The following is a 14,337-nucleotide window of genomic DNA, read 5'->3' on the forward strand; positions in this document are numbered from 1 at the left end:
CAACAAGTGCAGCTGTTTGTCTGCCCCACTAGTTGTCATTGCAAAATCAATATCTGACTTGAACCTTCCTCGGGGTCCTTAAGTACTGCTTCAGCAGGACACCGTGCTAGGGAAGTAATCAAGATCAATCCCAATTAACACCACAGAACACAGGCTGGCCTTAAATAACAACTGTTATTACTATTATTAGTTGTACTAGTATTAGTATTATATAACAGGCATTTCTATAATATTTTGCAAAAAGGTCTTTTTCTTGTGTCATGGTGGCGTTCTCCCCTGGATCACTTATGTGTCTTTGCAGGAGGAGGGGCTGAATGATGTCCATGAGATCATAAAGACCGAGAAGCCGTATCCTGAGCGCCGTCTCCGTGGGGTCCTGGAGGAGCTAAGCAGTGGATGCTTGTGAGTGTGACAGGGAAGAGCAGGGACGGATGCAAAACAAATTGATGGTGGAAACAGTAGAAAAGGAAACACATGAGCTCTGTACCCTTGATAGACATGGATACAGCTAGCCTGGCAATGCTACAAAATCTTTGGGCAAAATAACCATTAAAGGTTCAGATTTATGCGGACAAAAATTGACTTTGAATAATGACCTCTGTGTGGCATGCATGAAGGGGGTTGCAGACCCCTGATCTAGATTAATCCATAACTAAAGATCTGAATGACTGGCTGCTATCCCCAGACTTTTTGAAATAAACATCAGAGAATCTAGGACTAGGAGGAAGACTTGGAGCTCATCAATCTTCCTCCAGTCACATGTGGATATATCATTAATTTCCAGGTATTAATCATATTTCAGCTCTCTATTAGGATAGGTGGTTTATAAATAAATAAATAAATAAATAAATAAATAAATACATCCATCCTCATAACCAGTTTTGAATGATCATGATTCTAAGTCTGCTAATCCATGGTCTTCCTGTCTAAAGAGAGAGTGCATAGTCATTGCTGCTATAGGGCTGCCTAGACCCTACTAGTCTTTAACAGTAAGAACTTTCCTGCAATAGGAGGTTCAGGAGGTATGGATAGTTCAAATGATTGATAGGAAGGTCCCTCCCTGAAAGAGTGAGTTAATTTTGACTTTCGAGTCAAAGGAAGATATCAGAGAAGTTCTGAAGTGTTGGAGAGACGTCTCACAGAGAGCTTGGGAAGAGTCACCAAGAGATTCCCCTCTGTCCTAGAGAAGGGCATTCTCTCTGGCAAGGGTAAGAATCAGGAAGATTCAACCTCTAGACCACAGGGAAAGGATTAGACTGGTTAGTCTGGAGCCAGTAAGAGTTGAATAAAGGAGTTCCTATCTTTCATCGGGGCCCGAGGAGTGTGGGAGGAAAGAGAACCTCCTGATAATGTGCCCGAAGGCCCACACTAGGATTTAAGGTTTTGAAATCTGCTGAGACAGATAAGTTTAAGCCACAATTTTGATACCTACACCTCTCGAGGCAGCGGTAGTATGACAGAATGAAATGCAACATGGACGGTGGAAACAGCATGGAAACAAAACAAAGCATTGAATAATTTCAGTTCATAGGTTGTGTGCTAGAGGCTGGGAAGAAAAATCTCTGCAAATCTCCTTGGCAATGACAGTGTGCCCCCAAGGGTGGATTGAATCAAAGGAATACAATAGAAAATGTCTTTACATGCAGTTTTCTTAAACCAATAAGGATAAAGCAGTATAACATAAATGGATTTTACCCACAAAAATCTTTTGATTAAGGACCTCTGTATTTCATTCGTAAAGGGGGTTGCAGACCCCTGATCCACTACCGCTCTTTTAATCTAGCATTATTCTCCATGGTGGTTTAGGCCTGTTTTACAGAGGTTGCATTTTAGATCAGTTTCAGTTATATGTCAAACATACAAGCAAAAGCTGGAAAAGATACAAAGCAGGGCTTCCCAAACCTCTTCTAGGGGGTACCCAATAGCCAGTCAAGTTTTCAGGATATCACCAGGCCCAGATTTAGGTATAGGCAACACAGGTAACTGCCTCCGGTGCCAAATTTTCATAGTTGCTGAAACGCTGTTGCTATCATGCTGTTATCTCTAGACCTGCTCCCACCATGGTGCCACTTGTCCTGCAGAGTGGCACTGGCCTAGGAGCAACCGCACATCCCAGAAGAAAACTGAGCGTGATGCCTGAGAGTCCTTGCATGCTGACAGGCCTATCGAGGTCTTGCCCCATGATTGGGTTTCCATGGTAACAGGAAGTCTGTGTGAGTGGAAATTGTGGGCCTGCCACAGGGCCTGTTAGAATGTGCTAGTTTCCAGGCCCCATGCTGCAACTCTAAGATGAAGGGGTGCCAGAGAGTGAAAGATCTGGTCAGGCAGGGGTATGGGTCTCTTGCACCTCTGATGACTGCCCTGACCTCCCTGCATCCTATGATTATTTCTGGAGGGAGACTGCCCACGCTGTTGCCAATGGGCACCCCTTTTTTAAATCCCACCTGAATATCCACAGTGAATATGTAGGGACCTTCATTTTCAGGATTTTTATTATTATTATTATTTTTTTTCCTAAGAATTTAAATGATATAACAACAAAAATATTAGGTGAAAGAATGACTTTTCCATTATTTTTTTCCTGTCTTATAACAAAGTCATTTTTCCACTGATAGTTTTTTGTTATAACATTGAAATTCCCAGGAAAAATACAATAAAAACTGAAATCAAAGGCCCCCTATGAATATGCATGAAATAAATTTGCATATACTGGGTTTTCAATGTACCTAAATCTCATACATATTCCTTGTGGATATCCTGAAAATCCTACTGGTGGTAGGGTCCCCAGTGCAGGTTTGGGAAGTCACGAGTTAAGCGTTCCCCCTGCAGATTTCTGGGATTTCCTTACAGTGATCTTGCAAAGGGAAATGTTCTTCTTGTCTGTAACACACAGGGTTCTGTGACTTCCTGTATGCTCCCACAGTGCAAGGAACAATGTCCTCCATTGTTCCTAGTGTTCGTTTTTCACCTGTACACAGATGATTGTTTATTATTTCTTTCAGCCGCTATGTGACTCTTGCCAACAAGGATCAGAACCAGAGTGGAAGTACAAGGCTGGACAGAGAGAGGCTTAAATCCTGCATGCGAGAACTGGTAAGGGTTTTGGGAGAGGGGTTACATTTATTTTTTTTCTCTGTAACGACGGAATATTTGCTGCTCGTTGGGCCTCTCTGAACTCTGGCCCTTGGATGTGTGTTTCAGGAGAATATGGGAACCCAGGCAAAGAGCATGCGATCGCAGGTGAAGAAAAACACCGTGAGAGACAAGCTGAAACTGGTGCAGAACTTCCTGCAGAAGCTGCGATTCCTGGCAGATGAGGTACGCACGAGGCTCACCCTCGCACCATAGGCTTACACAGAGGTGGAGCTTAGCTCTTGTTGTACATCTGTATGTGGTGGAATGGGGTTGAGGCACCCTTGTTTCCTGGGTGTGAGAAGGATCTGGCATGAAGAACCTATATTTGATTTAAAAATATCATAGCTTTAAATATCATATTAGTGAGGATGAGGGCAGCATTATGTTTCATCCAGCAGTAACTAATAGCACTTATCTCTGGAGAATGATAGGTGAAGCTTTGTTTTTATTTTGAACTACTTGGACCTGAGAGTCTGCCTATATATTTTTCTATTCATATATACTCCATGCCTTTCCTATGTAGGTACAAGAAAAATTATATCACAAGATAAAATACAATAAAACATATAGAGGCCGATATTTTCTAAAGGTTTAGGCTCCTAACTTTTAGAGTTAGGTGCCTAAATTGGCCCCTTTTAAAATTTACTAGGATGAGTTCCTAAATTTGGGATCCTAGGGGAGGGGGTCAATATTTAGGGTCAAATAGCTACATATCTCACAATTTATCCAGCTAAATGGCAACTTTTTGAATATTGCATCAGATTTGAGCAGATAAGTCATTATCTGGATTAAAAAGAGATGTTCCGGGGCAGGCCGAAGATGTCGACTACCTTAGCCAATTTTCACTTGTATCCAGCTAAGTAGCCAGAGATGTTTAGGCCTGCCTTAGAGCAGAATGATGAATCTAGGCCTAAGTTCAGCTGAAACTTCACCTTGCCATATCTATTTATTTATTTGCTTATTTATTTATTTTGAGTATTTATTATCCACTTATAACATAACAGTACTAACCTGAGCTTTGGTACCTTACACTGAGGCTCCTATATCAGGCATTCAGTGTTTTTTGAATATCAGCCTCTTAAAAATGTTTTACAATCACATAAACTTTTAAGACTATATATCATATATACCCAAAATCTTCAAACAACCTAAGCTTAATAAATCAACAGCAAGTAAAATAATGATCATAAGGACCTGCCTCGTATCTTTTCCTTGTCTCTTACGTCTCTTTCTCTGGTGTCTCTCAGCCGCAGCACAGTATTCCTGACATCTTCATCTGGATGATGAGCAATAACAAGCGCATTGCTTATGCCCGAATTCCTTCCAAAGACATCCTCTACTCCATCGTGGACGAGGAAATGGGCAAAGACTGCGGCAAAGTCAAAACCGTCTTCCTCAGAGTAAGCTTTGCAAAACCAGGTTTCCAGGGAGAGCAAGCTAGTGACTCGTGAGCAGTGGAGTGTGGTCAGGCGGATGATAACTTTGGCAGTCTGAATTGCCCACTTGCCATTTGCTGCTACTTGATTTAGTGATTCATCGTGATGGGGCACCTCCTGTCCTGTGCAATTCCCCCTTTCTTGTGGACACTGGAGGGAGTAATGAACAACCAAAGAGCGCTCCCGAAACACTGAATTTAGATGCAGATTTATCTTGTGATGGTTTATTTTCACTGCATACAAACACCAGGACTAGAGGCAGCATGCTAGTCATTTAAGCAAAGTGCACAAAAAAGCTAAGCTTAACTCCCATCTGAAATCTTAACTACCTATTGGCTATCTTCCTTCTGCCAGTCCAGTATCCTCTGTAGGCCAACACCCAGTCATCAGCCTCAGGGCCAGCTGTATTGAGCCTCTCATGAGAAATCAATTTACAGAAACTTACCTTTCTGGTTTACACCGCTATAGCCTGCAAATCCTTCTTTCTGGCAGCTTCCCAGAACTCCTCTCTGGGCTCAGAATTCAGCCCATTCTCTAGAAAAATCATGGTACAATGTTGGCAGCCTCCCTCTACACTCCCTGCACACACACACCCACCCTGTTGTTTCTGAAGCAGATTCTAAAGTTGCTAGCCCTACACCAGCAGGTAATCAGTCATCCCATTAATTATCAATACACTTGTAGCTACTCTTAGAACAGCAGAATTAAAGGGAAACAGACAAGCCGAAGGTGTTGCATTTTTATTGGGCTAAGGCAATGCATCTCTGACTAGCCTTTCAGAGCTACATTCCCTTCATCAGGTCTGTACAAAATCAGTGAGGGATGATGTTTTTTTGGGCATATTAGTACATTCCAGGTTACTTACAGTGATAATGTAGTTTTATTTGTTATTAAAGGTGCGACCAGTTATATAGTAAAAGGAGGCGGGAGGCGAGTGATGTCTTGGGAGAGAGGTAAGGAAGCAGAAATTACAGCTACAGGTGGACTATGGCTGGTAACGGGTGTTTCTTTCAAAGCGTTTGATCATTTTAATTTTTAATGGCTTACGTTCTTGTGTAGTTTTGAAGGTCCCTTTTAGTTTCCTCCTCACATACACAAGATAACGCGTTGCAGAGATGCTCAAGCTAGCACTCCTGTGAATGACCTTTTGTCTAGGCCAGACCATTCCATTAGTGATGCTCCTTTGCTGGTTAGTCCTTGGAACCATGTTCAGGCCTCTTTGATATTGTTCTGAGAGTATTTGCTGTGCCTGATAGTAGTTCAGCAGGGTCTGCTAAATCTCAGATAATGATTATTTGTGTATCCCCCACCCTCAGGGTGTGAACGAGGGCAAGTAGGAGGCGGGAATAAGCATAAGAAGCAAACCGCACTCCCTAAAGAATTGTGTAGCCATAGATCCTTCAAAAAGAGAAGGGGAAAAGGTAAGTTTCTAGAGCCCCCTGTTCCATGCAAGCCTCTTACTCTAAATACCCTGGCCCCAGTGTCTCTACTCCTGCAGTCTATATAGTCAGGAAATCTGCAAATTCACCATTAGGAGTCTAAACTTTACGCATCACCTTGAAACAATAAACTAACCACACAGGTGGGTAAGCTCAACACAGAAACTCACATATCACATGACAGAAAAAAATGACCATGGGGCATAAAAGAAAATGAAATGCGGCAAACAGTTCAGTAAAATGTAGTTGAAAATTCTTGCTCTTTTTTTCACCAATTTGCCCACAAGAGGAGCACCGAAAGAGGAGAGCAGGAATCCACTGCAGAAATGAAGCTGAAACCAGAAACAGTTCTGTGTATTAGATACACCAAAGAAAATGAGGGCGAGCTACTAAAGTGCAGTGCTTTTCTTCTCTTAGGCATTCTGTGCAAATAAGCCCAGCAGAAAAAAAAGGACGTCTGGTTTTGCTGCAAACTTATTTTTTGTAAAAACATTAACTGCATCGCATTGAGGTGTAGTTAAAGTTTTTACAAAATGTATCTTGTGAAGCTCTTTTTGCATGTACTTTTACAATGTGCTGATAATGAATGAGCTGCTGTAATAGATTATAATCTGAGGAAGGGGTTTGTGGGGCAGGGAACAGAGGATGGCTAGCAGCAATCCCGGGATATATTTTGTAATTAGGAGATGTAGGGTGGGGGGATGCAAGGCCTGATAGGGCACCTGACCTATTTGGTGGGGGAGGGGGACAGGAAATCTGGCCATAGCCCCTTTACTTCTTTTTTTTTTTTTAAAGCGCTACTTACACAGATATCTTTTGAAGGTATCCAGATAAGTAGCAAATTATCTGGCCACACAAGGCCAGATACATTTAGACCTGCTTGAAACAGGTCTAAAGTTATCTGGCTAATTGAGCCAGATCTATGTGATATTTGGCTAAGTTATTTGGATAAGTTAACCTGGAATGCCCCTTTTTATGTGGCTAGATTATAACTGGATAACTGCTTATCCAGTTATATTGTAACCAGATAATTGGCTGAATATTCCTGTTTTGCCATTTAGATGGATAACTTTTGAGTTATCTGTATAAATGGCTTTTGAATGTAGACATCACAGTGACTCATTAACTATGAATAGGAATAAAATTTCACATGAGTAAAACTACATGAAAAATTTAGTGCTAGTGTGTGCTGTTTCACTCTTTAGCACATGAAGTTGCCTTTGTGCAATTTTGCACTGTTTAGTACAATCGCCTCATTGTTTGAGTTCCTTGGGAAGTAAATGGTACAGTGGCCCTCACTATCTGGAGACCAGATATTCAAAGTGTGTTTAGCACTAGATAGCCAGTAGGACTTATCTGGCTATATAACAGCCACACTGAATAGCCAGATAAGTTGTGGGTGGACAGTGGGCGGATGACGCTACTTAGCTGGATAAGTTATTTGGCTAAGTAGTGATATTAAGTCTTAGATGGATAAGTTATGCAGGAATGTTAGACCTGCTCAATGGCAGACAGATATGACCTATCCACCTAAGTAGCACTTGCTACGGATATATTCAGCAGCATAGCTGTGCTGCTGAATTTCCCATCTAAGTTACCCGATCTATCTAACCGGCTACCTTAGAAAAATGGGTAGGTTTTCAATATCTATCCCTAAGTGACTGGTGACTAACCCTTGATTGAAACACTTCTCTTCGCTTTTCTCAGGGTGCTCTGGTTAGTATTACTCACTTATGGAAGTTGATTCAACTCATATTGTTTTAACGCACAGCTGGAGGCATCAATAACTTGCTGCTTTTTTTGGTGCTGTGAGCAGATTTCAAACGGTATATGTGGCACAGATACAGTGTGACTCACCACTGGATCCTAACACTTCCCTGTGGCTCTCAGCTACTCAAACATGGAAACCCCTCTCTTTCTTGGGCTGGCAGATCTTTCCGTTTCCTGCTGTCTTTTGATTTGCTAGGGGAGTTCTTCCTCTGCAAGGTGCATCTTCTCTCAGTTCCCTCCAGCTCTGGCCTCCATGCTCACACAGATGGTGTACTTTCTCTCTACATATATATTTTCCTAACCCTGGTGCACACACTCTGCAGGCAAGTCCAGCATTACAGGATGCTGTTCTCCTTTGCAATGGTTCTTGGCATCTAGCAGCTTCCTGAGTGCTCACATGCCTCTCACACTTCAAGTTAGGAAGAACAATTAGCTCGTGTGAACCCATCAGAAATTAACCTCTTAAATCCAAATTTGCATTGCCCTAAGGGAAACATGTCTGCAAGCATCTTTAGTTGTCATTTAAAAAAAAATAAAAAGGTAAAAATAGGACCGGGGTCACAACTGTAATTTACGCAGTGGGGGATAGATGTTTCTGGAGTATACTAGTAACAATCATCTACACCCACAGCTTGGTACTCTTAAAAGAGAATTTTGTTGGGACCCCAGGATGAACCCGCCTACCCTTGTAAAATATGATACAGGCTTTTTCTTCTTTGTCATTTTATTAGGGAGATATTTATGGGATTAGCATAACCCATTTCTAGACTTAAACCTTTGGCACAGTTCAAATAGGAACTGCATCCAGCTCTTTTTGTCACAAGCAGTTTCATCAATTTTCTTACATAAAGAAGAGGGTGAAGAAAAAAATCTGTAAAAATATAGAGGCTATTTATAGTGACCTCCTAAAAAGATGGGCTCTGCAGGGACAGAGAAAAATGTAGTTTCTAACCAGAATTACTTTTATATGTTAGATGTAATTAAATGTTCACTGATACTGTGGAAATGGAACGAGTTTACCTACAGTAGACTAGAATAAATGCCACAGCTTTTTATGCCTAAACAGTGGAAAAAGAAATTAGAAACACTGGGCTCCATTTTCAGCTGCTTAAACTTATCCGGCTAACTTCGGCAGGATATTCAGTGGCACGGTAGCACCACTGAATATACCCAACTATCTTAAAGATAGCCAGATAACTTTATCTGACTAACTTTGATTGCTCTTCAGCAGGATCAAAGATAGCCGAATAAGTTATCCACCTAACTTTGAATATCAAAGTTAGCCTGATAACTTATCCGGCTATCTTAATTCTACCCCCAAACATCCCCAAAATACCTTCAGCTAACTTATTTAGTCAAATAACATAGGGGCAGTCAACCAGTGGGAATTTTCCAATTCTATCATTTGTTCAGCTAAATCCAAACTTGGCCAGACAAATGGTGCTGAATAACAACCTTGCCATGATCTAAAAGGTTTCAAGCATGAGGCAGTCATTTGGAGTTATGAACTTAAAACACATGTTAAAATTACTGAAAATTAAAGTTATAAAAATGTGGTACCTTTGCTTTTTCTTTTGGAGCTATGTGAAAGATTGAAAACATACAAGTTTGAGAGACACATATTTTTTTCCCTTCCTACTTCAAGTGACAGAATTTATGTAAACTGTTCTTTCTTCTCAGCTGCCTGGTAAAAGAGGGTTTGGACCTGCAGGCTGGACAGTGCAGGCAAAGATGGAAATCTACTTGTGGCTAGGCCTCAACAAGCAACGCAGAGATTTTCTGTGTGGCCTTCCCTGTGGATTTGAAGAGAACAAAGCAGTGAAGGGTCAGGGCCTGCAGTCCTTCCCACCTATCAGCCTCATCTATACAAGTAAGAGCATAATTTGTCTTTTACAGAGTGGGAGGGGGAAATAGGGCTGTGTTAAGAGCTGGGCTCTACCTTAACCTAGGTGGAACTCAGCTGTTGATGCTAACATTTAAAAAGGAGATAGAGCAGCTTTTAAACTAGATCATAGAGAAAAGCCCAACAGTTGCTCAGAAGTGAATGATTCAGAGGGAGGTATCTTCCAAGAATGCTGGCAAAACATGGAAATTGGAATATTCCGATAAAGAAACTGTGATAAAAGTTGAAATAGCCTGGATGGATTTAAACAAAGAGCACACAAATTAGAGATGAGCTTCATTTTTTTGTATCGGGACGTATTTCGGTTTGGGCGCTTCATTGAAAATTTCGTTTTTCCATGGATTGTTTTTTGTCGGCATGGATTGGGAAAAACGAGTGGGAAAACGAATAAAAAAAACTGAATTGAGAAAAAAAAACGAATTGGGAAAAAAAAAACAAATCAGAAAAAAACCACCCCAACCCTACAATTTCACTTTCTTACAACCCCCCAGCATCTCAGTCCCTCCCCAAGACTTACTAAAAGCCCTGGTGGTCCAGCGGGGTCCCGCGACGATCTCATGCACTCGGGTCGTCGGCTGCCAGTATTCAAAATGGCGCTGATAGCCTTTGCCCTTACTATGTCACAGGGGCTACCGGTGCCATTGGTCGGCCCCTGTCACATGGTAACAGCACAAGATGGTGCTGGCTGTCCATTGGCACCAGTAGCCCCTGTGACATCATAAGGGCAAAGGGCACCGGCGCCATTTTGATTCATGGTAGGCCCGTTGGCCCGAGAGGGAGACATCACTGGCAGGACCCCGCTGAACCACCAGGGCTTTTAGTAAGTCTTGGGGAGGGATCAGGATTGTGGGGGGATTGTAATAAAGTAAAATTGAAGGGCTGGGGTGTTTGGGTTTTTATATATATATATATATATATATATATATATATATATATATATATGTGCCCCTCCCCCTCGCACTAACTCGAAAAATGAATTTTCCCCGAAGTTTGTCAAAATTGCTTAATTCGTGATAAACGAATGCACATCTCTAACAAAAATAGGAAAAACGCTACACTGCCTGTATTATCTGCTAATAAGCAGGCTGTGAAAACAAATAATAGAAATACAAATAAAAGACAGATTCAAAATGTTGGTCTGCAAGTGACAGAAGTCTGAAAAATAAGATTGGAGAGTTAGAATGCATGGCACTTAATGAAGATATAATTATAATAGGCATGTCAGAGATGTGGTGGAAAGAGGATAGCCAATAGGATACTGTGATGCCAGACTATAAATTATACTGACACGACAGGGCAGATCAAATTGTTGGAGGGGTAGCTCTATATGTAAAGGATGGCATAGAGTCAAGCTTGATGAAAGTCCTACAGGAAACAGAAGGTACCGTGGAATCCTTATGGCTAGAAATTCCATGTATGACAGTTGAGACTATGACAGTTGATGTATCCTACCATCCACCAGGCCAAGATAAGAAACAAACTGTGAAATGCTAGCAAAAATTAGAAAGGAAAATACAATTGATAAACACAATACTAATGGGAAATTTCAATTATCATTGTATTGACTGGGTCAGTGAGTCTTGAGGACAAACCAGAGAGGTTAAATTTATAGATGACAAAAATGACTGTTTTATAGAGAAACTGGTCCTAGAACCAATAAGAGGGGCAGCTAGTTTAGATCTAGTCTTCAGTGGAACACAAGATCTGATGTGAGAGGTTACTACGGTGATGCCGCTTATCAATAGAGATAATAATACAATCAAATTTGATATAATTACTGGGATGAAAACATTAAGTAAAACTACTGCAGTAACATATAACTTTAAAAGTGGAGACTATAATAGAATGAGAAAATTAAAGAAAACTTACAGGAGAAAGTGCCAAGGTTAAAAATTTGCAAGAAGCATGGATGTTGTTTAAATCTACTATCTTGGAAGCCCAAATAGTATGTATTCCATCAATTTAAAAAGGCAGAAGAAAGCCCAGATGACTGCCAGCATGACTTAATGGTTAGGTGAATCAAGCAATAAAAGGCAAAATGGCATCTTTCAAAAAATGAAAGCAAATCTAAATGAGGAAAATAAGCAAGAGTTGGCAAGTTAGATGTAAAACTGAAGGATGACAGGGCAAGAGAGAATTTGAGAACAAGCTTGCCATAGAGGCAAAAACTAATAATAAGAACATTTTCAAGTGCATTTGAAACAAAAAGCCTATGAGGGAGTTAGTTGAGTCACTAGATGACTAAGGGACAAAAAGGTTTGCTCATGGAGGAGAAGGAAATAGCATAAAAACAGGGGAGATAATTTTCAAAGGATTTACATGCATAAATGTAACATACTATCAGCAATTTTCAAAAGTCCATTTACATTCTCAAAGAGCATTTACACATATAAAACCTATTGACGATTCAAAGGCATATATTAGTAGTTTTCAAAAGTTCACTTACACATGTGAAGTGTATTTACACATGTATACCCCAGTTTTAAACATGTAAATCCTTTTGAAAATTACCCCCTAAATTAAAACAGAAGAGGATGTTGGGAACATACCTACAGTGGAAATTTTCTTTGGTGATGATTCTGAGCAACTAAAGCAAATTTCTGTGGGAATTGAAGATACAGTAAATCAAATTGACAAACTACAAAGTAACAAATCACCAGGACCCAATGGTATTCATCCCAGAGTTCTGAAAGAACCCAACTATGAAATTGAACATAAGAACATAAGTTTTGCCATGCTAGTCGGACCATCAAGCCCAGAATCCTGTTTCCAATAGTGGCCAGTCCAAGTAATGAATATCTGGCAGGATTCCTAAGTTCAATAGATTCTATGCTGCTTATCCCAGGGACAAGCAGTGGATTTTCCCAAAACCACCTTAATAATAGTTTATGGACTTTTCTTCCAGGTGCTTATTCAAACCTTTTTTTAACCCAGCTACACTAACAGCTTTTACTGCATCCTCTGGCAATGAATTCCAGAGTTTAATTATGCATTGAGTAAAAAAGTGTTTTCTCCTACTTGCCTTAAATGTATCACCTTGCAACTTCATTATATGTCCCCTAGTCTTTGTACTTTCTGAAAGCATAAGCTACTATCTCACGTTTACCTGATCCAATCCACTCATTATTGTATAGACCTCTATCATATCTCCCTTCATATTTCACCTGCAACCTACCATTTAAAACAACCATAGTTCCTGAAGACTGGAGGGTAGCCAATATAATGCCACTTTTTAAATAGGCCTCTATTGGTGAGCCCGGAAACTATAGACTGATTAGTCTGATGTCAGCACTGAGCAAAATGGTAGAAGATATTATTACAAACAAATTACTGACCACATAGACATGGCCTAATGGGAAACAATCAATATGGTTTTAGCAAAGGGATGTTTTGAAGGTGTAAATAAACATACTTAATGGTGAGCCAGTTGATATAGTATATATAGTTGATTTTATGGGAGATATTTGACAATGTCTCCCATGAGAGACTCTTCAGAAAATTAAAAAATTATGGGATAGGAGACAATATCCTATTGTGGATTGGTAGCCGGTTAAAAGACTTGAAACAGAGAGTAAGACTAAATGTTCTGTTTTCAAAATGGAGAGGGGTCATTGGTGGACTGTACAGGGACCTGTGCTGTTTAACATTTTCATAAATGATCTGGAAAAGAGAACAATGAATGAGCTAATCATGTTTGCAGATGACACAAAATTATTCAGAATTGTTACAACAGCAGCAGATTGCGAGGAACTCATCATCATTTATTTATGGTATATCACACGTTTCCAAGCATGCCACATCAAATCAAACTAGTATAATATTGGATACACAATACAGATAATACAAAATGACAATAAATAGAACATTCTGTGGCTTTGCAGGGGGGACAGTGGGTATCTAGTGTAGATAGTGCAAAATGACAAATAAAGAGAGTGGATGCAGCAGTGCTGGGCATGGTGTCACATAGAGAGGGAATGCAGGATAGTGAGAGAAGGTGCAGGAGTGCAGAATAGGTGCTATTGTGGGCGCATATTGGGGTTGTGTGAGAGGAGCTCAGTAAGAGAAGAGTTTAAGGGTTGCACATACAGAAGGACCTTGCAAGGCTAGGAGACTGGGCATAAGAATGGAAGATGAAATTTAATGTGGAAAAGCTCAAAGTGATGCAAATAGGGAAAAATAATCCCAGCTTCAGGTGCACGATGTTTTAGGAGTAACCATCCAGGAACAGGACTTTGGGGTGCTTGTAGACAATACATTGAAATCCTCAGATCAGTGTGTGGCGGTGGTTAAAAAAAGAAAATAGATTCAAAAAGGAATGATCCAAAAGGGAGCAGAGAATAAAAGGAAAAATATGATCTCATCTCTGTATTGAGCCATGGCGCGGTGTCACCTTGAGTACCGTATGCAGTTCTGGACACCCCCATCTCAAAAAAGACGTAGCGGAATTAGAAAAGGTACAAAGAAAGGTAACAAAAATGATAGAAGGGATGGACTGGCTCCCCTGTAATGAGAGATTACACAGATTAAGGCTCTTCAGCTTTGAAAAGAGACAGCTGATAAAGGGGATATAATAAAATCATAAGTGAGCTGGAATGGCAAAATAAAGGATGGTTATTTATCCTCTCAAATAATACTAAAACAAAAGCACACGCCG

At 40.5% G+C, this 14,337-nt stretch overlaps 1 protein-coding gene across 7 annotated transcripts in view; it reads left to right on the forward strand.

Moving 5' to 3' along the window:
- OTOF (otoferlin) overlaps positions 1-14,337 on the forward strand; it is a 773,648-nt gene that overhangs the window by 606,574 nt on the left and 152,737 nt on the right. For all 7 annotated transcript variants that reach the window (XM_029596247.1, XM_029596250.1, XM_029596249.1 and 4 more), the window contains 5 exons: positions 302-402; positions 3,003-3,093; positions 3,202-3,318; positions 4,383-4,535; positions 9,461-9,650. In XM_029596247.1, the coding sequence (XP_029452107.1) occupies positions 302-402; positions 3,003-3,093; positions 3,202-3,318; positions 4,383-4,535; positions 9,461-9,650 (652 nt within the window). The remainder of the gene's footprint in view (positions 1-301; positions 403-3,002; positions 3,094-3,201; positions 3,319-4,382; positions 4,536-9,460; positions 9,651-14,337) is intronic.

Source organism: Rhinatrema bivittatum, chromosome 3 (assembly GCF_901001135.1).
Source record: "Rhinatrema bivittatum chromosome 3, aRhiBiv1.1, whole genome shotgun sequence".
Classification (NCBI taxonomy): Eukaryota; Metazoa; Chordata; class Amphibia; order Gymnophiona; family Rhinatrematidae; genus Rhinatrema; species Rhinatrema bivittatum.